At 38.5% G+C, this 23,274-nt stretch overlaps 1 protein-coding gene across 1 annotated transcript; it reads left to right on the forward strand.

Annotated features, from left to right (window-relative positions):
* The first annotated feature begins 523 nt into the window (after nucleotides 1-523).
* On the forward strand, nucleotides 524-4,228 carry LOC124279607 (C-type lectin domain family 6 member A-like). Its single transcript, XM_046715450.1, has 3 exons — nucleotides 524-605; nucleotides 2,693-2,863; nucleotides 3,764-4,228. Exons 1-3 carry the CDS (start codon nucleotides 524-526, stop codon nucleotides 3,979-3,981), a joined length of 471 nt encoding a protein of 156 aa, XP_046571406.1. The 3' UTR covers nucleotides 3,982-4,228.
* Nucleotides 4,229-23,274: the final 19,046 nt, after the last annotated feature.

Consider the following 23,274-nt stretch of genomic DNA (forward strand, 5'->3'; position numbering starts at 1 on the left):
GTGATAGAATTATAATAATTAATAGTAAACCATAAACACCTGTCCACGAAGGACAGTAAAACAACTAGACTATCACAGATTCTAAAAAAAACTAATAATTAAATCTGAAACAGTTTAACTATAGAAGTCTATACAATATAAAAACATGCTACAGATCGCCCGCAACTGAATGTAGATCACCATACTATTTGGTCAAGAAACACAAAATAATTTTTCATGGCCTTACAATGTTGGATGAAATAGACTGACCGCGAAAACATATCTTCATCACTGGAAAACTAAAGCGTGAGATTCCTGCTCTGTCATGTCCTTGTCTAATATTCACATTGTGTTATTCTTCATATTTATCAGTAGGTCTTTTCAGTCGGCACCAATCACAAAACGTACGTTCCTTTTTCGACGTCCGGATCTCGATGGGAGATGTGTACACAATTGGACTGATGTTCGTGCATCGTCCAGTGTGTGGGAATGCGCTGATATTTGCTCTGCAGATAACGATTGTGGGTCCATGTCCTTTAAACCGATGTCAGGAGAGTGTGTCATCTACCAGAGATTAGTTTCAACCACTGAGGACTTCACCATATCCCCTTCTGCTGTTGGTTTTGGTAAGTACAGTGTTCTTGGTACTGTAATTCTAGTTCACATTTATATGCAAGAGAGGGACTCTATTTCCTTGATTCAGGTGAAAATGTCACTTTTGATGAATTCAATTTTTGTTCATCATTAACGGACGAGTTTTAATGTCAGCATGTCTACAGTATAAAGTAGATTCAAGTGAGTGACTTAAAAGTTAACGTTGACTCGGCAGTATCGCAGCCATTAAATGACGACACCAAGTATACACATATGCTCAAATCCATTATTTTACACAAAATCACATTCAAGAGTAAGTGTACAAGTATACATTTTAACATGACAATATTGTCTATCGCAGCCATAAAATGACAATTACAAATCCATGATTCAAAATAAGAGGCGGGACATAGTTAATACGATATTATTTAAATGTGTAAGTTGTTCAACGTGTCTGTATTTTGACTGCTACACCAGAGACCAAGTCAGTCAAACACCCACTTCAGTGACAGGGTGAATTGACATACTGTGAGACGAATCGAACATATGATTGTTGATAGCACCAACGAAGACACTGCAAATGTTTCACGTTAGTGTCCTAAATGTTGTGGCCTTGTGAAACCTGGAATTCACTCTGTTAAAATAGAGAGCTGTAAAGCAAAATATTCTTACTCTGGACCATTTCAACATATATTTGTGATTACACTTTCTGAGTTTATTACAGAATCTAGTACGGTGTTTTCTTGGCTGAGTCAATCCGGGATTTAAACCCACAGAGTAAGGGACCTATAGTCCGTTTGACTCTATTTTAGACCGATGAATTGCTCATCAACACAAAATCTAATAATTGCAACAAAATCAAATTTTGCACAGTCACATGAAATCAACAGACAAACTGTGATGATTTATCTCATGATTTTGGACACCCAAATATAAAAGTTGTTTAACAAACGATCATTATTTTGTTGTCATTTTTCGCTATTTTTTCAAGGGAGGACCATTTGCTGGTAGAACAGCCAAGGTGTGCGATTTGTAGGTGAAATTGAAATTTCACTGCACACGCTTGTTGATTACCTGGCTGTTCTACCAGCAAGTGGTCCCCATCGTAAGATATAGCAAAACGTGACAACAAAATAATGAACTTTTGTTAAACAACTTTTTTATTCGGGTGTCCAAAATTATGAGATAAATCATCAGAGTTAATCTGTCAATTTCATATGACTGTGCAAAATTTGGTTTGTTGCAATTCTTAAATTTTGTGTTAGTGAGCAATTCATCGGTCTAAAATGAAGACTATAATGGGTTAAGGACCCCACTCAGCCACCACAGCTTCCACAAAAATGGAAGTTTGACAAGAGTTCGTCTAGATCAAATACTTTGTGTACCTGTGAAAATTGACACAGCTCCCATGGCTGAATGAGTGAGTAAGTTTAGTTCAACGCCGCACTCAGCAATATTCCAGCTATATGGCGGTGGTCTGTAAATAATCGAGTCTGGACCAGTCAATCCAGTGATCAACATTTGGGAGATATAGCAAAACGTGACAACAAAATAATGGTTAAACAACTTTTTAGGACCAAAATTAACCCACTCAGCCACAATTTCACTGTGCAAAATGGAAGTTTTGTGTTTAGTGAGCAATTCAGAGTTCCAGTCTTAGATCAAATACTTTGTGTACCTGTGGAAATTGACACAGCTCCCATGGCTAAATGAGTGAGTGAGTTTAGTTTTACGCCGCACTCAGCAATATTCAAGCTATATGGTGGCGGTCTGTAAATAATAGAGTCCGGACCAGACAATCCAGCGATCAACAGCATGAGCATCGATCTGCGCAATTGGGAACCGATGACATGTGTCAACCAAGTCAGCGAGCCTGACCACCCGATCCCCTTAGTCGCCTGTTACGACAAGCATTGGTTGCTGAAGATCAATATTCTAACCCGGACCGTCACGGGTACCCATGGCTGAAGCTGGGAATACATATGTATTCATTGTGTATTCATGGACCACCTCAAGTCCGGTTACCTCTGAATTTCACTGTGTGGACTCTTTTCCCCATGATGTCTTCATCAATTCATCATATAGACAGTATTAAAATATAGGCCTTGTACATTTTCAGGTGTATGCCCCTTTGGATTTAGTATCATGGGCAGCTGGTGCATCAAGGTTGTCACCGACAAGCTGAACATGCACTCAGCAAGAGAACACTGTAGAGACCACAATGCTGATCTGATCACCCTCGAGACCCAGGCAAAAATTGGTAAATTTCGGGACTTCATGGTGGCAAATGGTAAGCAAACACAAACAGCAAATTCGGGAGAAATATAATTAAATACATTCATACACTCCTGAGTAAATACATTAATACATGTTATGAATTTAGAACACATCAGAAAATCCTTTGATTCTGATCCTGAAACCATGATGCCTTCTTGTATAACTGAACCTAAGGGAATCAGGGTCTGTAACTGAAAACCGCTAAAAGATCGATGTTCATTAACAGGAATATTCCAATTTGTATCAAGGTTAAAGCAAATAATTTGTACCAACAATTTGGTTTCATTATACTGAAACTGGGAAAACATTTAGCGATGGGCGGTGTGGTAGCCTAATGGTTAAAAGCAGATTTCTTCATGAAATGTGAATCTTCACGCCGAATTCTGATCCTCGTGTTCGATTCCCCACATGCATGGGCACAATGTGTGATGTTCATTATTTGTTTGTATCAGTTCCAATTTTGTACTGGCGGGCGGTGATGTTAGCCTAATGGAATATTGCTAAAAGCGCATTATCTAAGTGAAATATAAACTTCTATTGAAAGCGCATTATCTAAGTGAAATATAAACTTTCGAAGTTGTAGCAGTTGGGAAGGTTAATAACACTTTATTACAGTGAAAGCGACATTTCTGTTTAGGTTCTCACTTCTTAACTGAAATGTTGCTAACATGAAAAATTTAGTAACGCACTGAGTGAATGTTAATAAGCCATTTTAAGCCAGATTTCCTGCTTCATTTGTGAGTAAAAAATGTCCACAAATAGTCAAATCTTGTTCATTACACCCTGGTACAATGAAGCTGGTATTACACCTGTAGAACAAGCTATTGAATCAAACTTCAAATTCTAACTGGACTTTATTACAGTAATAACGACTGAACAAGTAATATAGAACTACTTATGTCGGTAATTCCAGATTACGGATACGGCTACGAATTCTTCTTGTGCGGAGTTTCTGAAGTTAATGGCGAATGGCAGTGGATCACTGGCAAGACATTCTCCTCTAACTCAGATGTATGGTGCCCCAATGAACCAAATGTTGTATCTGAGAGGTGCGCCGCTATAGAGTTCGACTGCATTCGTGACGTTCAGTGTGACACAGTCGAAAAGTTTGTGTGCGAGATTCATTTCTGACATCACAAGTTGTCAAGAACAAATTTGTTACAATCACTTTCGTTACAAGAAGTCACATTTCCACTGTTAAAATAGACTCCGTCCGGCCGTGCGTTCCTGAACATTTGCCTTTTCCGGAGCAGAAATGAAAACCGTTTTCCTCGCCAAACTTGGCACATAGATAGATTTGGTGGTGTACTAGTGTCTTATGGTAGTTTGGGATTTCTGAATAAAACAATTTATGCGTGTCCATGGCAACAAGTGTGACTTCGATTGAATTTTGTGATCGTGATCATTTCCGGATGCTTTGATTTTCTGCAGGTCAAGCCAGACAGTCAAAATTGTTCTGTTCATTGCATTCATAAACCATACGGGCCCGATGAACGGGAAAATTGTCATCCTGGAAAAGGTAATTTTCTTCGGGAATGTGCCATGATAATAATGCCCTCAAACCCGTGAAGATTCGGGTTAGATGTGGTCTTCAGCAACCCATCGATGCTCGTGATGGTGATCACAGTATTGTCTGGTCCCGACACGACTATTTTCCGACCGCCGCTATAAAGCTGGAAACAACCAACTGACCAAAAATTATATAGTATAGCAATGTACTTTGGGGAATTTATGTTACTTCTACAGAAGTTAAACGTCGTGCACCATGCACTGTCATACAGCTCCACACCATGACATCTACCGTCAGCTATGGTGATGGACACACACATTGCAGACTTTAACTTCGTCCTGCTTTCTATGCACGGTTACTGTTTGACTTTCCTCTGCATATGCCCAGTTGCCTTCATAATCCAGCAATTATAAATTGTTTGATATCTGTGTCGAGTTCTGAAGTTTTGCAATCCATCAAAAACATCAGAATGATGATATTAGCTTTTCACGGATAATAGTTCCTACAAGATGAATTGAACTAATATGACATATTGGAAAAAATGAACTTTTAACCGATGAGTGAGTGAGTGAGTTATTATTTAACGTCACATCGGCAATATTGCAGCCATATCGTGACAAGAACATTTGACATGGAAATTTTAACCGATACGTCAAAAAGTAGATGACATATGTTAAAGTTAGAATGTGCTGATACATTTTGTAAATTGTATACACATATCTTCCTGCTTGATAGTGAAATTAATTCGATCCATCCATTTGTTTTTTCTTCACACTGTAGCAATGAATTCTAAATAGTGATTTGTCGTTCGAATATTTTCAAGTTAAGCTGGCTTATATTTTGGCCTAAACTATAGTCATGCTTGTGATGGTTTCCAATTAAAATGGAAACAACATGTTAAACTACTCACTGCATTATACTCAACCATGTTTTAATGAAGGGAGATAATCAGCCTCAATGTATTCCGTGTGACAGTGCTGTGACTGTCCAGCACCTTTCGTGGGATGTGTGGATTTTTCGCCAAACAATTTATACTGTTTAAATTATTTCTGAAGTTTTCAATACCGTTTCTATTCGTTTAATTTGAAAGAAATTAAGCCTTATGGTAAAATAAAATATAGATTTTAAATTCTGAATGTCAGTTCTTACTGTTTACTGTGATAATTAGCCGCAAATAACTGTTTATGCGACCTAAAGAAACATTTACTCACTCACTCACTCACTCACTCACTCGTAGGACGTGCATATCTAAAATCAATGGATGGTGCTCCCGAAGAGTAAAAATAATTAAACAAACATCATTGTGTGATATAATTGGCTATTGTGGAGCTAAAATCATAGGTGTTCCGATACTTGTTCCATGTGTATATATACTCATGCCAATAATGGTTTTCACCCCCCTTCCACTTTTTTAATTGGAGGTGGTGTGGGGAGGGGGGTGACAACCATTATTGGCATGAGTATATATGAAACTTAAATCAAGCAGTTTTGTGACGAAACAATATATTCTCTATATCGACAACATGCGCTCTGATATGAACGCACACAAATGTACATTGTAGCAACTAAAATATAGCGAACAGAAAATATACTTTTCTTTACCAAAAGCAACAGTTAATAAGAGTGATGCAGGCACGACAGCTTTTGTCTCGAAAGTGAGTGAGTGAGTTAATATTTAACGTCACATCGGCAATATTTCAGCCATATAGTGACGAGAAATGTTTTGTCTCGAAAGTCAGAACACAAAACATATCATAGATGAGACTTCCTTAACATCTGTAACTATAGTCTGTAAACAGCTTCTGGGGAAACTAATTCAACTAAGCCCATGTTCTCATCCCTCTGAGCCAGTCCTGTTATGATCGGTCCAGTGAAGCCAATCATAACCGGGGAGTGATTGAGGATTGCACAGTATTCGCACTTATCTACTTATTTATCATTATCATAGATTCCATTTAATGCAGAAATCCACACACTACGACTATGTACAAAACGTTTTGTTTTATAGATTTTCATCCTGGACAATCTGTTAGTGGTATAAGACACTAATTGCATATTTACATTCACTTTGACAAGTGAGTGAGTGAGTGAGTTATTATTTAACGTCACATCGGCAATATCTCAGCCATATCGTGACGAAAACAATTTATACAATAAAAAGTGAAATGAGAACATTTGACATTGAAATGGAATATATGTACGTTATAAAAACTGTCGACGAAGGACAGTAAAGCAACTAGAATATCACAATTGCAACTAAAACTAGTGTGGAAAGTAAAAACTGATAGCACTATTTGGACTATACAATATAAAAACATCGCCAACACCAGAAGGTAGATCATATACCAGGGACCATGGAGACTTACAGTACCTTTGCTACCTGTATGGACCCTAGTTGGATTTACACCATCCCTTCAGCTGCTGGCGATTGTAAGAAATGTTAGCCAAAATTAAAATAACAAGAATACTACGTTCAAAAATCCTGGCAAGTTTAAATTGACTTTGAACAATTTTGGGACTTACGTTCCCTCTCAGGAGGACAATAATTTTACAATACTTCAACCAGTTTGACCAGTGTCAATCAGTAAGTAACTTCATTTCTCCCTGTCGCACTAGGTAATTTAGTGCTTTACATTTGTTTTCTCTCATATACATGCGCTGCAGGATTGATTTTCTCACGTTTACTGACATATTCATAACTACGCTTCAAATATTAGGCCATGAAAGGTTAACAGTTTGTTTCTGATCACTTAACTGAAATTGAGAATGTTTTTCTGTTCAGCGTAAACATTACGCTTTGATTCTGTCCGTTTTTAACATTAACGCAAAGTTGCTTCCCCTAACTATCGAGAAGTGTAGGGGCATTTTCAATCAAGTGAGTGAGTGAGTTAAAATTTATCGTCACATCGGCAATATGACAGCCATATCGTGACGAGAACAATTAATTGGTATACATAGTAAGTAATAGTAAATTATAAAAAAACAGTGTTCGAAGGACAGTAAAATAACTAGATTATCCCCGAGACGAATTTAAAACTAGTACTTAAATCTAAAACAGTTTAACTATAGATGGCAATACAATATAAAAACGGGCTAGAGATTGCCAACAACTGAAGGTAGATCACCATACTAGTGAGTGAGTGAGTTAATATTTAACGTCACATCGGCAATATCTCAGCCATTTCGTGACGAAAACAATTTATACAATAAAAAGTGAAAACATTTGGAAGATTAACACCTGTCGACGATGGACAGTTAAAATACTAGAAAATCACAGATATAAATATAAAACTAGCGAGCAAAGCTAAAATATTCCAATTAAAGAAGGCTATAGATCGCCAACAACTGAAGGTAGATCACCATACTAGGAACCATGGGGACTTACATTACTTTTGCTACCTGCATGGACCCTAGCTGGATTTACACCATCCCTTCAGCTATTAGCAATTTCAAGCCACAAATTAAAAGAACATATATTCTACGATTAAAAATGATAGTAGATTTAAATTTACATGGAATGCTTGGGACTTACGTACCCTCTCAGGAGGACAATAATTTTACAATACTTCAACCCCCTTTGAGTGAGTGATTTAATATTTAACGTCACATCGGCAGTATCTCAGCCATATCGTGATGATATACGATAAAAAGTGAAAACATTTTGAAGATTAAAATCTGTCGACGATGGACAGTAAAAAGACTAGAGAATCACAGATATAATATAAAACAAGCGAGCAAGCTAAAACATTCCAATTAAAGAAGACAATACAATATAAAACACGGCCTATAGATCGCCAAGAACTGAAGGTAGATCACCATACTAGGAACCCCCTTTGAGGGTACAGCCACTAACAATCTCAGTTATTAATCTAAACTACCAATATTAAAATATTTATCTATTTACAGACCATTTATCAAAAATTATCTAGTAATTCTATTTCCTTTAAAACTTCAATGATTAAATGATTATTAACATTAAAAAGATCCTTAACTGTTTTGACGTTGAAATACTTATCCCCTGTAATGGAAAAATCAATACAATCAAGCAGGACATGTTTGACCGTGATTCTTTCATCACAAGGGATACAAAACGTAGGATCCTCACCTTTCAATAAGTATTCATGAGAATATCTTGTGTGGCCAATACGACATCGTCGTATGATGACCTCTTCAAATCTGGACTGACAACCCAAGTAAGTATAACCAATATAAGGTTTTATTGCATGTAATTTATTATTACCTACTTGGAGTGTCCCACTTCTGCATCGATCACGGATATAAGATCTGATGTTAGATTTATAATCAGAGTACGGAATAAGAAGTGGTGTCACAGATTTGTTGAGTGCTGCCTTAGCAGCAAGATCGGCCATTGTGTTACCAGAGATTCCAACATGGCTGGGTAACCAACAGAGGACGATGTCGCATTGGCCAGAAGCAAGCTCATGGTATAATTCAGTTATTTCTGTTAAAAGTGGATGTTTGCAAGAACGATTTTTTATAGCCTGAGGGCAAGAAAGAGAATTTGAAAATATGATATATTGTTTACACTTAGGATGGGTTTTAATATAGTTAAGCGCTGTGAAAATGGCGTTTGCTTCTGCTGTGAAAATAGAACTAACGCCTGGTAATCTAGAAGAGATTGTTCTAGGTCCAATGACAGTGGCACAAGCAACAGCGCCACCATCCTTGGATCCATCGGTAAATAAGGATTTGTATGTATTATATTAAGTTTTTAATTGATTATACTCTTGTTATCCCCCGCAACGCGTTTTGCGGGGGCTATAAAAATGGACTCTGTCCGTGCACATTTGTCTTTTCCGGAGCAGAACTCCAAAAGCGTTCAATATTTCTTCACCAAACTTGGCACATACATTGATCCGGTGGTGTACAGGTGCCTTTTGGTAGTTTTGGAATTCTGAATAAAATATTTTTGGCATTTCCATGGCAACAAGTTTGACTTTGGCTGAAACTGGTGGTGGTGCTCATTTCCGGAGCAGAACTCTTAAACCGTTCACTATTTCTTCACCAAACGTGGCACATAGATTGGTCTGGTGGTGTACTGGTGCCTTGTGGTAGTTTTGGAATTCTGAATAAAATATGTTTGGCATTTCCATGGCAACAAGTTTGACATAGACAAAAATTGCTGGGTGTGCTCTTTTCTGGAGCAGAACTCTAAAACCGTTCACTATTTCTTCACCAAACTTGGCGCATACATAGATCTGGTGGTGTACTGGTGCCTTTTGGAATTCTGAATAAAATATTTTTGGCATTTCCATGGCAACAAGTTTGACTTAGACTGAAATTGGTGGTTGTGCTCTTTTCCGGAGCAGAACTCTTAAACCGTTCACTATTTCTTCACCAAACTTGGCACATAGATTGGTCTGGTGGTGTACTGGTGCCTTTTGGTAGTTTTGGAATTCTGAATAAAATATTTTTGGCATTTCCATGGCAACAAGTTTGACTTAGACTGAAATTGGTGGTCGTGCTCTTTTCCGGAGCAGAACTCTAAAACCGTTCACTATTTCTCCACCAAACTTGGCGCATACATAGATCTGGTGGTGTACTGGTGCCTTTTGGTAGTTTTGGAATTCTGAATAAAATATTTTTGGCATTTCCATGGCAACAAGTTTGACTTAGACTGAAATTGGTGGTTGTGCTCTTTTCCGGAGCAGAACTTTAAAAACCTTTCAATGCTCTCCTTCCACTTTTCTATATACACACCTAAATATTTGACATAATCATAACTCGTAGACATAATCATGAAGAGTATGTTGCAATTGCGGGGGATATTGCTGACTTTGTCTTCTTGTTTATATTGTAATTCATTTGTTTCCGATTTTTAAAACGTTGTCAGTCTTAGGTCAACCGGTGTCCTCACAAATTGCCAAGGAGGAGAAGAAAGAAGACGGGAAGGAGCTATATTTTCCAGCTCAATGCCGGCAGCAGATATGAATGGTTTAATTCTTAAACCAAGAGGCGGAACAAGAGAAGATTTCTTATTGTATATTGAAGACACAGTTATGTTCAGGGTTAGATTCTTTAGAATATAGTTTACTGATATATTGTAAAAATAATTTTATACGGCGCTGGATAAGAGAAGGCTCATCTGCCTCAACATAGAGACTGTCAACAGGAGAAGTTCTAAAGGACCCAAGACACAGTCTTAGACCTTGATGATGGACAGAATCAAGAATTGTAAGGCTCCACCATATACGATGGAGCCATGATAGATACAGATGTAGTAGGGTAGCTTGATCCCCTCCCCACTTAGAATTTGAAACGACTTTCAACAAGTCAAGTGCCTTCAGTTTTTTAGATATTTGATATGCGGAAGACATGGGAGTCGAAAATTAGGCCCAAGAACTTAGCCTCCTTTACAACTTTGATGGGAGTGCCATTTAAAGTTAGTTCTGGGTCCTTATGAGGCTTATATTTTCTACAAAATTGAAGACAATTAGTTTTTAACTTAAAAAGTTTAAAGCCGTTTTCAAGACACCATTTATTTATTTTGTTTAAACACAACTACAGTTGCCGTTCAATAGTATGCATATACTTACCGCGACAAGAAATATTAAAAGCATCCACAAAAAAAGATCCATTGATGGAATCGTATAAAACCTTGGATAAACTGTTGATCTTAAAGCTAAATAAAGTGACAGACAAAATACTTCCTTGTGGGACACCCTGATCCTGATTGTAACGGACAGACAGGGTTGAACCCACTCGGACTTGAAATTGCCTGTCTGATAAAAACTGTGACATAAAAAGAGGTAAACGACCCCTCAAACCAAAATCATGTAAATCTTAAAATTAAGTGCCATGCTTCCAGGTGGTATCGTACGCTTTCTCGAGATCAAAGAATATCGATTTTGGTCGTTAAGGAGTTTGGTCTGTAGTTGGATGTATCAGTGTGATCCCGGCCAGGCTTTGGAGTAGGGACAACAATGACATTACGCCACGAGGTTGGGAAGTTCCCTGAAGTCCATATTGTATCACAGATATTGAGAAGTGTTTCCAAAGATGATTCAGGTAAATGTTTCAAGAGCTGATAGTGAATATTATCAGCTCCTGTTGCCGTATCATGAGCTTCCTCAAGTGCGGTATTTAGCTCATGTAGTGAAATATTTCGTTGTAATCTTCACCATTGTCCGAGTTAAAATGATTTTTTGTCTTCTCCCGTTGTTTCTGATGCAACTGAAACTCGGGGACATAATTTGATGAAGACAAATGCTTGGCGAGAGTTTCTTCAAGTTTATTGGCAATGTCAGCCTTATCCGTCAATAAATTATCACCATCCTTCAGATGATGGACAGTAGATTTGGACCCTTTGCCCTTTATTCGTTGAATAATGTTCCACACCTTTGAAATAGTTGTTCGAGAATTTATTTTGGAAACGTAGTTTCGCCAAGACTGACGCTTATTCTGTTTAAATGTGCGTCGAGCCTTGGCATTTAAAATTTAAAATTTATCTCAATTATGGACTGTAGGATGTCGTCGAAAATAATGTTCGGCTTTTTATCCTACACTTTCTGGCCTGTTTACAGTCATTATTGAACCATGGTTTTTCGAATATGTGGAATTGCCGAGGACTTGGGTATAGTTTCATCAGCTATATTCTTCAGTGTATCAGAGAATATCTGAATCGGACCTAGAGCATTGATAAAAACGTCAGATTTCAAGGTGTCGGTACACAGTGTCTGAAATAATGGCCTAATTAAAATTCCACCTTGTTGCCGGTGGGTCATCAGTCGGATTTATTGCTGAGAGAATTGTGGGGAAATGGTCACTTCCACGCAGGTCATCGTGGACTGACCATTCAATTTCGTTATAAATAGTTGGGTCTGTGAGAGACAGATCAAGTGCAGAATAAATTCCAGAACCGGGGTGTAAATATGTGGCTAATCCATCATTGAAGATACATAAATTATTTATGAGAAAGGAAGTCTTCAAGGATTTTCCCTTTATTGTTAGTATCAGTACTTCCCCACAAAGGGTTATGTCCGTTAAGATCGCCGCTGATACAGGGTTTGGGAAGTTGGTCGAATAGACCCTAAAGATCGGACTACTCAAGAGCAGAAGAAGGAGAAATATACAAAGAACAAAGACTTAAGGTTATGTGTAAAGTAAGACCTACAGCAACAACCTACAGCAACAGCCTCAAGATTGGTTTTAAGGGGAACCGGGCTATGGATAACACCTTGCTTCACGAGAATAGAAGCGCCGCCAGTAGCTCTAGCACCTGGAGGTGAGAATGAATGAAAAGATTTGTATCGACGCATGTCAAAGTTATCTGTACTTTTCAGGTATGTCTCTTGTAGACTAAAAGCCGATGGTGTAAAATCTTATGATAATATTTGTAGATCGTTAAAATTGTTCCTAAGACCTCTGCAATTCCATTATATTAATTTAATTAAAATGCTTAGGGAAGTTTTAACTGGAGATCGTGAGCGCGTAGAAGCGCCATTCCTACACCCTGTGCGTGAAGGGGTGATGTCCATTGGCTCAAATGGATTTTGAACCGTCACAGGCGTCAAACTAGAAGACTCAAAGAAGAGCTTTGGTCTTTTTCTTCATTTTTTTCTTTTCTTTACTGGAGTGAGTTAATATTTAACGTCACATCGGCAAAATTTCAGCCATATAGTGACGAGAAATGTTTTATATAAATAATATTTTCTTTACTGGAAAGATGGGCAACAATCTCTGTTGTCTGAGTTGAAATTATATCTTCTGATTGTATGTCTACAGTCTGGGAGGCCGAAGAAAGCTGAAAATCTTGTGTTATAGGACTATTGTCATCCAAGTGTATTTGAGTTGCATTAACCCAGGATAACACAGTTTGACAGGAGTGAGTGAGTTAATATTTAACGTGACATCGGCAATATTTCAGCCATATCGTGACGAGAACATTTTACATTGTAATGGAATATGTATATATTATAAAACCTGTCATCGAAGGACAGTAAAGCAACTAGGGTATCACAGATATATATGTAAAACTAGTAATTGAATCAAAAACATTTTAACCATAGGGGACAACACAATCTAAAAATGGGCTATAGATCGCTAACAACTGAAGGTAGATCACCATACTAGGGACCATGGGGACTTACAGTACATTTGCTTCCTGCATGGGCCCTAGCTGGATTTATATCATCCCCTCAGCCGTTAGCAATTTAGATATATCTAGCCATGCATTAAAATTACACATATTCTACGATTAAAAAACGGAAAGTTGAAATTTACTTTGAATGTTTTGGGACTTACGTAACCTCTCAGGAGGACAATAATTTTACAGTACTTTAACCCCTCCCTCGAGGAAACAGCCACTAACAATCTATGTTACTAATTCAAACTTCCAATCATAAAATATTTAGCTATTTACAAATCTGTTAACAAATTTATTTCGTTTAAAAAAGCAATAATTAAATGAGGACTTATATAAGTAAAAAGATCCTTCATAGTTCGGGATTTGAAATAGATATCCCTTGTGATGGAGTACTCAACAGTCAAGCAAGACATGCTTGACCGTGATTCGTTCATCACAAGGGATACAAAACGGAGGATCCTCACCTTTTAATAGGTACTCATGCGTATATCTTGTGTGGCCAATACGACATCGTCGTATGATGACCTCCTCAAATCTGGACTGACAACCCAAGTAAGTGTAACCGATATAGGGTTTTATTGCATGTAATTTATTGATTCCTACTTGGGTGTCCCACTTCTTTTGCATCAGATCACGGATATAAGATCTTATAGCAGCTTTGTAATCAGAGTATGGGATCAGAAGTGGTGTCACAGATTTGTTGAGTGCTGCTTTAGCAGCAAGATCAGCCAGTGTGTTACCAGAAATGCCAACGTGGCTGGGTAACCAACAAAAGACGATGTCGCATTGGCCAGTCGCAAGTTCATTGTACAATTCAATAATTTCTAATAAAAGTGGATGTTTGCAAGAAAGATTTTTAATAGCCTGAAGACACGAAAGAGAATCGGAAAAGATGATATATTGTTTATATTTACGGTGTTTACTAATATATGTAAGAGCTGTTAGTATTGCGTTTGCTTCTGCTGTGAAAATTGAACTGTCATTGGGTAGTCTGGAAGATACTGTTTTGGACCCAATGACAGTGGCACAAGCAACCGCGCCACCATCCTTGGATCCATCTGTATATAACGATTTATAGGTATTATATTTATTTCTTAATTGACTAAATTCTTGTTTATATTGTAAATCATTAGTTTCGGATTTTTTAAATGTGGTTAATGTTAAGTCAACGTCTGGCCTCACCAATTGCCAAGGAGGAGAAGAAAGAAGACGAGAAAGAGATATATTCTCCAGCTCAATGCCAGCAGCAGAAAGGAATGGTTTAATTCTGTGCCCATGAGGCGGAACAAGAGAAGGCTTTTTGTTATACAAATCCTCATAAAGAGGAGTGAAGATGCAGTGAAACGCAGGATTAGACTCGTTAGAATATAGCTTCGTAATATACTGTAATGATAATTTTATACGGCGTTGGGTAAGAGAAGGCTCATCTGCCTCGACGTAGAGACTGTCAACAGGAGATGTTCTGAAGGACCAAGACAAAGTCTCAGACCTTGATGGTGGACTGAATCTAAGAGTTTTAGGTTGCTTTTACAGGCTCCACCATAAACGATGGAGCCATAATCAAGCTTCGGTTTCAAGATACCATGTTAATCTATTATTTACTATTCGTTCCATGGTTTTACAGACGCAGCTCGTTAAAGAGATTGGTCTGTAATTTGACGGATCGGTATGATCCCGGCCAGGCTTTGGTATAGGTACTACTATGGCTTTACGCCACGAAGTTGGAAAATTTCCTGAAGTCCATATTGTATCAAAAATATTTAGAAGTGTTTCTAAACATGATGCAGGTAAATGTTTCAAGAGCTGATAGTGTATATTATCAGCCCCTGTTGCTGTATCATGAGCTTGCTCAAGGGCAGTACGTAACTCATGTATTGAAAATAATTCATTGTAGTCTTCTCCATTGTCTGAGGTAAAATTTATTCTTTTCTTCTCCTGTTGTTTCTGATGTGTCTGAAACTCAGGGACGTAATTGGATGAAGACGAATGTTTGGCGAGAGTTTCACCAAGCTTATTGGCAATGTCAGCCTTACCAGTTAACAAATTATCACCATCCTTTAAATGGTGAACGGTAGATTTGGAACCTTTGCCCTTAATTCTTTGTATCATGTTCCACACCTTTGAAATCGGTGTGCGTGAATATATTTTGGAAACATAGTTTCGCCAAGACTGGCGCTTATTCTGTTTAAAAGCGCGTCGCGCCTTGGCATTTAATATTTTAACTTTATCTAAATTATGGACAGTAGGATGTCGGCGAAAATATTTTTCTGCTTTCTTCCTACACTTTCTGGCCTGTTTACATTCGTTATTGAACCATGGTTTACGAATATGTGGAACTGCAGAGGACTGAGGAATTGTTCTGTCAGCAATGCCATTAAGGATATCAGAAAACGACTGAATAGGATCTTCATTGTTCATAAAACGACCATGAGTTAAGTGTTCAGCACACAGAGTCTCATATAATGACCAGTCAGCCCTGGCAAAGTTCCTTCTCGATAAAGGTGGATGATCACCAGGGTTGACTGTCTTGAGAATGGTTGGGAAGTGATCACTCCCACATAGGTTGGGAAGTGATCACTCCCTACACAGGTCATCATGGACCACCCATTCAAATTCATTATACAAACTGGAGTCGGCAATTGACAGATCCAGGGAAGAATATGTTCCCGTAGCTGGATGTATATAAGTGGGAGAATCATCGTTATATATACATAGGTGATTATCGGAAATAAATTCCTCAAGGATTTTACCTTTAGTATTAGTATGGTCACTTCCCCAAAGCGGGTTGTGACCGTTCAGATCTCCCATGATGAGACATGGCTTCGGAAGCTGATCATATAGATTCTTAAGATCTGACAGTCGAATATCAGAAGACGGGGGGATATACAAGCTACACAACGTGAGTGCCATGTGCAGTGTAATACGAACAGCTACAGTTTGGAGATTGGTATTAAGAGGGACAGGGCTATGTATTATACCCTGTCGTACCAAAATGGATGCACCTCCTGTTGCTTTATCCCCCGGAGGTGAAAAAGAGTGATAATCACTATACTATCCTAAATGTTTTTAAATATGTCTCTTGTAGACATAATGTTGAAGGTTTAAAATCTTGTATTAATAATTGTATTTCATTAAAGTTATTTTTTAGTCCTCTGCAGTTCCATTGCATTAAGGTCGACAATTGAGTCATGGTGGCTCAATTGGCGATCGTTCACGGGAACGTGAGGAGGAACTATTTCTCCTCTTGTCCTGTGAGGACAGTGTAATCTCCATATCAAGAGGCCCGAATGTGTACTCTGTTGGAACCTCTGAAGGTGAAGGGACAGTATGTAGTTTTGTCTCTTGGTAATTGCTTTCCTTTCTTCTTTTTGTAATGATTGCTCGCTGGTTTTGATACAGACTTTTCTGATGGTGTCTCGGGATCAGTTTCATCTGTCTGAGAACTAGACGAAGATTGAGTTACTGTTGTAGTTGGTTTCGGGGCTGAAGTTGAAGGAATAGGTTGAGCTGACTTGACCCAAGTCAAGTCAGTCTGACATGCAGTAGAGGACATTTCTGCAGAACGAGTGACAGCAGCAGATTATGAAACAGTTGACAGAGCTGTGGAATGATGACTCCATAGTTTTTGGGCATCAAAGTACGAGATGTGTTTTTCAGTTTTAATCTTCATGATTTGTGACTCCCTTTGATAGACAGGGCAGGACTTGGATGACGCAGAATGTGGACCGTTACAGTTGACACATTTATAATCCTTCTGACAGTCGGTGGTATTCTCATGGTTGTCACCACAACGGTGACACACGACAGAGTTTCGAAATGACTGAGAGCCATGACCGAAATCTTGACATTTGTAACATCGGAGCCGATTGGGGACATACACATCCACTCCGATGTTAAAATAACCTGCTTTAATAGAGTTTGGAAGGGAAGATCGAGAAAAGGTCACCAGATAGGTGTTCGTTTTAGTGATGATGCCCTCTTTCTTAAAAGTGAAACGTTTTACCGCCGTGACACCTTGATTTTCAAGCTCTGCAGCTATGTCCTCTTCTGACATATCATACAGACAACGAGCCCTGTCTCGTATGATACCTCGGCAAGAGTTTAACGTTCTGTGCACGGACACAGCAACCTCGATATTGGCAATAATCTTGACTGACAACAAATTGAGAGATTGATGTCTCCGTGCACACTCCACGAGAAGCGATCCACTACGAAGACGGGTTACATTTTGTACCTCTCCACAAATTCCGGAAATAGCCTTGGAAATGGCAAACGGGTTTAATTTGATCGGCAGAAAGTCTGTAGCTTCAATCACAAGAAACCGAGGCCATGAATCAACATTTGAAGGATTTGTTTCATTTGAACGATCTAGTTCGTCTAGTCGTCTCTTTTTTTCATTGCGATTTGAACCAGTTTGTTGGGTTGACATGATGAAAGGAAAAAAGATTCAGCACCCCTGTTCCCCACCCACCATGGAGTGTCAACAAGGACGATGTCAAACAGCACCGGATCTCCAAGATGCCGACACCAGGGATACAGGGATGTTATACTCCAGCGAGTATGACAAAAATAGCAATATTTGTATACCAATTAAATATCAGGCTGGTTCTTGCACATGACAAGAAATTGGACACATACTGAATTTGGAGGTCAACATCACCAGATTGGCCCATGAGCCACCGCCTTCTGGCACAGGACTCTAGGCATTGTAATATATTGATAATTTGTTAATTGGAAATTGAAAAAGCCAACACCCTAATATGACTAAAATGTGCAAAAAGTATTCACTATGCACAGGGCATGGGGTGACCAGCCGATTGGTAGAACCGGGCCAGTCCTACCACCCGTCTAGGTGAAGTAAGGGCCAAAGTGGTGTGTTGGGCAACAGGAACACGGTTCCAGGAACCTATTGCCCTCAACCACCAGAATCCCGTCCTCCACCGACACAGGGGCGCAACACACGGCAAACAAGTTGGTGGACCAAATTTGCCCCCGGGTCCACTACGGGGGATTGAAGGGCGCTTAGCGTTACCCAGCACCCACCACGAGGAGGTGGCCCTTCATTGGTGCCCAGTTTGACAGGAAGTTGAAACTGTTGTAGATTTCTTAACAGATGTTGGAGCAGAAGATGAAACGGTTTCTGAATATGTCAGACCGGTAGAAGGTTGAGACTGTGCATTCACTAGTTTTCTTGCCTCAAAGTATGACATGTTATTGGTGCATTTCATTTTAAGAATTTTGGCCTCGTATTCAAATTTTGGGCAGGATTTTGATGAAGCCAGATGCCCATCACTACAGTTTGCGCACCTGATGTGACTAGTGCAATCGGTACTCTCATGAGCTCCACTGCAGCGTGAGCACACGGACGTACCGGTACAAGACCTTGCACCATGTGCAAACTGTTGGCATTTGTTACACCGGGGAGGATTTGGTACATATATCTCCACTCCGTTGTTACAATATCCAGCTTTAATAACTTTGGCAGCACAGTCATACCAAACGTGGAAAGGTAAGTGTGTGTTTTTATTACGTTTGAATCCTGTTTCCTTGTAAAACGTTTAACAGATGTCACGCCTTGGTCTCTCAATTCGGGAACAATTTCCTCTTCTGTCATGTCTGATAAACAACGAGACCTGTCTCTAAAGATGCCTCTACAAGTGTTCAGTGTCTTATGCACTGAGACAACAACCCGTTTATTCACAACCTGCTGTAATCCCAGCAGATTGACAGATTGCTGCCTCCGTACACATTCTACTAAAAGAGAACAATTTCTGAGGAGGGTGACATTCTTTACCTCTCCGCAGACACCTTGGATGCCTTTGGAGACCGCAAAAAAATTAATATTCAATGGACTCCCATCTTCAGATGATATAACCAAAAACCTTGGCCTAAATCATTCACTAAGGAAGATAACTCTTCATCAGACGAAGAAGAAAGATATCTCCGCGTATTTTCCTTTTCATGAACCAGATGGAGTGTTTGTATAATTCAGCACCCCCTGTTCCCCTCCCGACATCGAGTGTCAACAAGGACGGTGGTGCCGTGGAAACAAGACGGCAATACCAGGGCTACAGGGATGTTATACTCCAGAAATAAGGACATAAATAGCTAAGAAATCTAAAAGATCGAATGTCAGGCTGGTTCGGCCCATGTCAGTAATCTTAAGAAACTCAGAATTCAGAGGTCCATATCACCAGATTGGCCCATGAGCCACCGCCTTCTGGCATAAGACTCCAGCCAATTTAATGTAACAATAATGTGTATATTGAAATTGACCATCACAATAACCAATACCCAATAAGTTAAATGTGCTATGCACAGGGCTTGGCGTGACCAGCCGATTGATAGAACCGGGCCAGTTCTACCACCCGTCTAGGTGAAGTAAGGGGCGAAGTGGTGTGATGGGCAAAAGGAACACGGTTCCAGGCTCCCAGTGCCCTCAACCACGAGACTCCCGTCCTCCACCGACACAAGGGCGCAACCCACAGCAAACGGGTTGGTGGCTCTTCACGGGTGCCTTCAAACCAAGTGTGAAGAGATGCTTGAAAATACCTCATGTAAGTGAAACTGTCGCATGAGTTTCCTGTCAAATTTCCTGCTCTGTCATGCCCTGGCGTAATGAAAACACAGTCCTGTTCTTCATTTGTGTGAGTAGGTCCTTCCAGACGGCACTCGACTTCCGGATCTTGATGTGAGAATTTTACACAATTGGGAGTCTTATTCGCGCATCGTCCAGTTTGTGGGAATGCGCTGATATGTGCTCTGCAGATAACGATTGTGGGTCTGTATCCTTTAAACCGATGTCAGGAGAGGTGTCGTCTACCAGAGGTTGGTTTCAACTACTGATGACTTCACCATATCCCCTTCTGCTGTTAATTTTGGTAAGTAATTTCTACGTGGTACTATAGTGCGTAAGTTAGCTTTAAGCATATTCCAGCAATTTCAATTCTTCACATATTTGCCCATGAGGGAAATCGAATCCAGGCCATCGGTGTGACGAGCGAACGCTTTAACCTCTAGGCTATCCCACCGCCCCCCTTGGTACTGTAATTATAGTTCACCTTTATATGTAAGAGGGACCTTTATTCACTTGAATGACATGTCACTTAATGTGAATTCAAATGTCAGGTTGTTTATTCATCTTGCCTTTAACGTACAAAGGTCAGTGTCAGCACATCTACAGTAGCTTAGTGAGTGTGGGAGTTGGGTTTTACGCCCTGCATAACCAAGAAATAAGTAACACGCATGTACTGTAGATAATAGTACATAATTCACAACATCCAAGACATCTAGTACAAAGTGTAATTAATATTGTCCAACAACCAGTTTTTATATATCACCCCACTAAAATAATGTTTTCATAATTTGATAAATATTCATATGGCTGAAGGTTTTCATATTTTGTTTTGAATATCTGACAGTAGTAACTGAAATAATTGTAACCATGCCATCAAGGTTATTTTGTCGAGCTGTTGATTGATTTGTGACACTATGACTTTTCATGTGTGAATATAAACGTCACCATAAATGGCAAAGTTCATATATTTATATTTCTTTTTAAATAATGTTACAAGAACTGCTATTTATTCAATAAATCATTATCAATATATTTACAGCATGGCAAAGAAACAATTGGACACATGCAGATCCCTGTCATCTACCCAAAGTAAAATTTATAATGCATTTTCTTTCACATTAGCAAAGCAACAAACTATTTATTTCGTGTATCTTTGAGTCATTCTGAACTTTCATACAGTCATCCCTTAGACTTGGAAGAGATTAAAAGTATATGTTAAGCCTACCAACTAGTTTACACATGCATTTTACACTGCATAAAGCCGAAATAGTTCCTAACAAATATACATATTGATATGTAAAAAATAGTTTTTAATTTGAAATAGTTACTGAAAATATTGCTGCAGCACAACAAATGTATTTAGAAAATAAATAACAAATTAAACAAACAAAAATATTGTAATTTAGAAATTACATACTTTAATTGAAAATGGAAATGACAGAGTCAATGTGGCCAAATATGAATAGAACATCAACTCGATAAAGTTGGTGACACATGACTCTTTTATGAATAGCAGTATATTAATTAATAGTTTTATTAATTCAATAAATAAAGTTTACTCAAATACATTTTACGTTAACCTTGTCATTGATTCCCGAAATATATTTTCTGACAAACACTATCCGCGATACTGAAAAGAAACACGCTTAGCAAAGAAAACCAAGTTGATTGTCAAAAATATATTATAGCTAAAGAAATGTACTCATATGTTTTCGAATCGACTCATGGTTGTCGGTTGTCAGTAAGGAACCGATAATCTTTGAAGGAATAATATTTTTTCGATCTTATCGTCCCAAAATGATCCAATTATTCCGACTGTCACCAGCTGTGACAGCCAAGCATGGTAGTACACTTGGTCCGGTCTAGTAAGGTGATATTTGGCGGTGGCGCAATTTGACACCAGAACTGGTTCTTGAGTATTCACTTGTCACCGGAAATCTAGTAGCGGAAGCAGCGCCTCGCGAGACTTACGGGCCCTATTCCCAACACTACTAAGAGAAGAGATGATTCCACGTTTAACTGACATATTTCACAGATTCCTGAAAATCATACTTAATGAAAATTTTATTTATGCTACACTGTAAGTACATAGGAAATTATGTCTTGTCCGAATACATTTTGCACTCTAGTTTTCTACATCAGTCCTACAGTAGAAGAGTACTGCAGTACTGTTTATCTTACAGGTTGTCAAATGTGGGAATAATGTTATTTAACCTAAGCCTGCTTGAACTTTTTCAGCTTTGAGCAAATTGAAAAAAGTGAAATTTTACAATGTTAAGTATTGAGTAATGATTTTTATTTCTCAGTGCAGTGGTTATCACAATAATATTAGTTTTGTTGTTTTTTTCAATAACACTATATTTTGTAAACTTATTAGTCTTACATATTCATCATTAAAATATTTTCTAAATTTCGTTTCAGCAAGTATCACTTGTCGATCATGTTCAACCAAGATAAACAACTTGGGTTGGTACCCATGCATGAAGGATGAGAAACTCCTAATCTTCGAAGAAAACTATCAGAAAAGGGTAGTTGTTTAAAATGTCTTGCATTTCTTTTTTGGTTTACATAATCCAATTACATAATCATATTTAATATTTGTATATACCAAGCTCTGAGTAGATATGTATGTGTTGACAGTGTTTCAAAAAAGAAAATCTGTGCGGTGGGGTAGCCTAGTGGTTAAAGCGTTCGCTTGTCTGGCCGAAGACCCGTGTTCGATTTCCCCCATAGTTACAATATCTGAAGTCCCCTGTCGTAATATTGCTGAATGTAGCGTAACAATTAACTCACTCACGTTATCATCAGCTTACCACCCGTTTACAAAACCTGTACTCGTGATAGCTCGTAGGATGGTTATGGTGTTTTTGTTCGAGTTGAAAAGACCTATACTGGATTAACTTAAAAGGGACGCTTTCATATAAAACGTCTTTTCACCAAATTTCAATTTTCGCGCCTTTTCCCCACGTGGCAGCCTTCATTGGTGTCCTGTACATTTGAGATTTTGATCAGCATGACTCACAATTACGAGTGCGTGAGTTATTATTTATCGTCACATCTGCAATATTCAATCATACAACTTCTATATGAAAGACAAATACATTTTGAACAATAAAACATATCGGCGATGGACAGTAAAACTACTGCACTATCACAATTAGTAAGGTTAAACTAGCACGTTAATATAAAAAGATATCATTAAAGTGAACAATACAATTATAAATATATACA

The sequence above is a fragment of the Haliotis rubra genome, unplaced genomic scaffold, assembly GCF_003918875.1.
Source record: "Haliotis rubra isolate DU_JTF1 unplaced genomic scaffold, ASM391887v1 Scf253, whole genome shotgun sequence".
NCBI lineage: Eukaryota > Metazoa > Mollusca > Gastropoda > Lepetellida > Haliotidae > Haliotis > Haliotis rubra.

What these genes read in the sequence shown, in the direction of transcription:
- LOC124279607 (XM_046715450.1), top strand. Translation starts at nt 524, where the DNA reads ATGTCAGGAGAGTGTGTCATCTACCAGAGATTAGTTTCAACCACTGAG. An exon ending in CCCTTCTGCTGTTGGTTTTG is followed by an intron (nt 606 to 2,692) that starts GTAAGTACAGTG and finishes GTACATTTTCAG; the next exon opens with GTGTATGCCCCTTTGGATTT. An exon ending in GGACTTCATGGTGGCAAATG is followed by an intron (nt 2,864 to 3,763) that starts GTAAGCAAACAC and finishes CGGTAATTCCAG; the next exon opens with ATTACGGATACGGCTACGAA.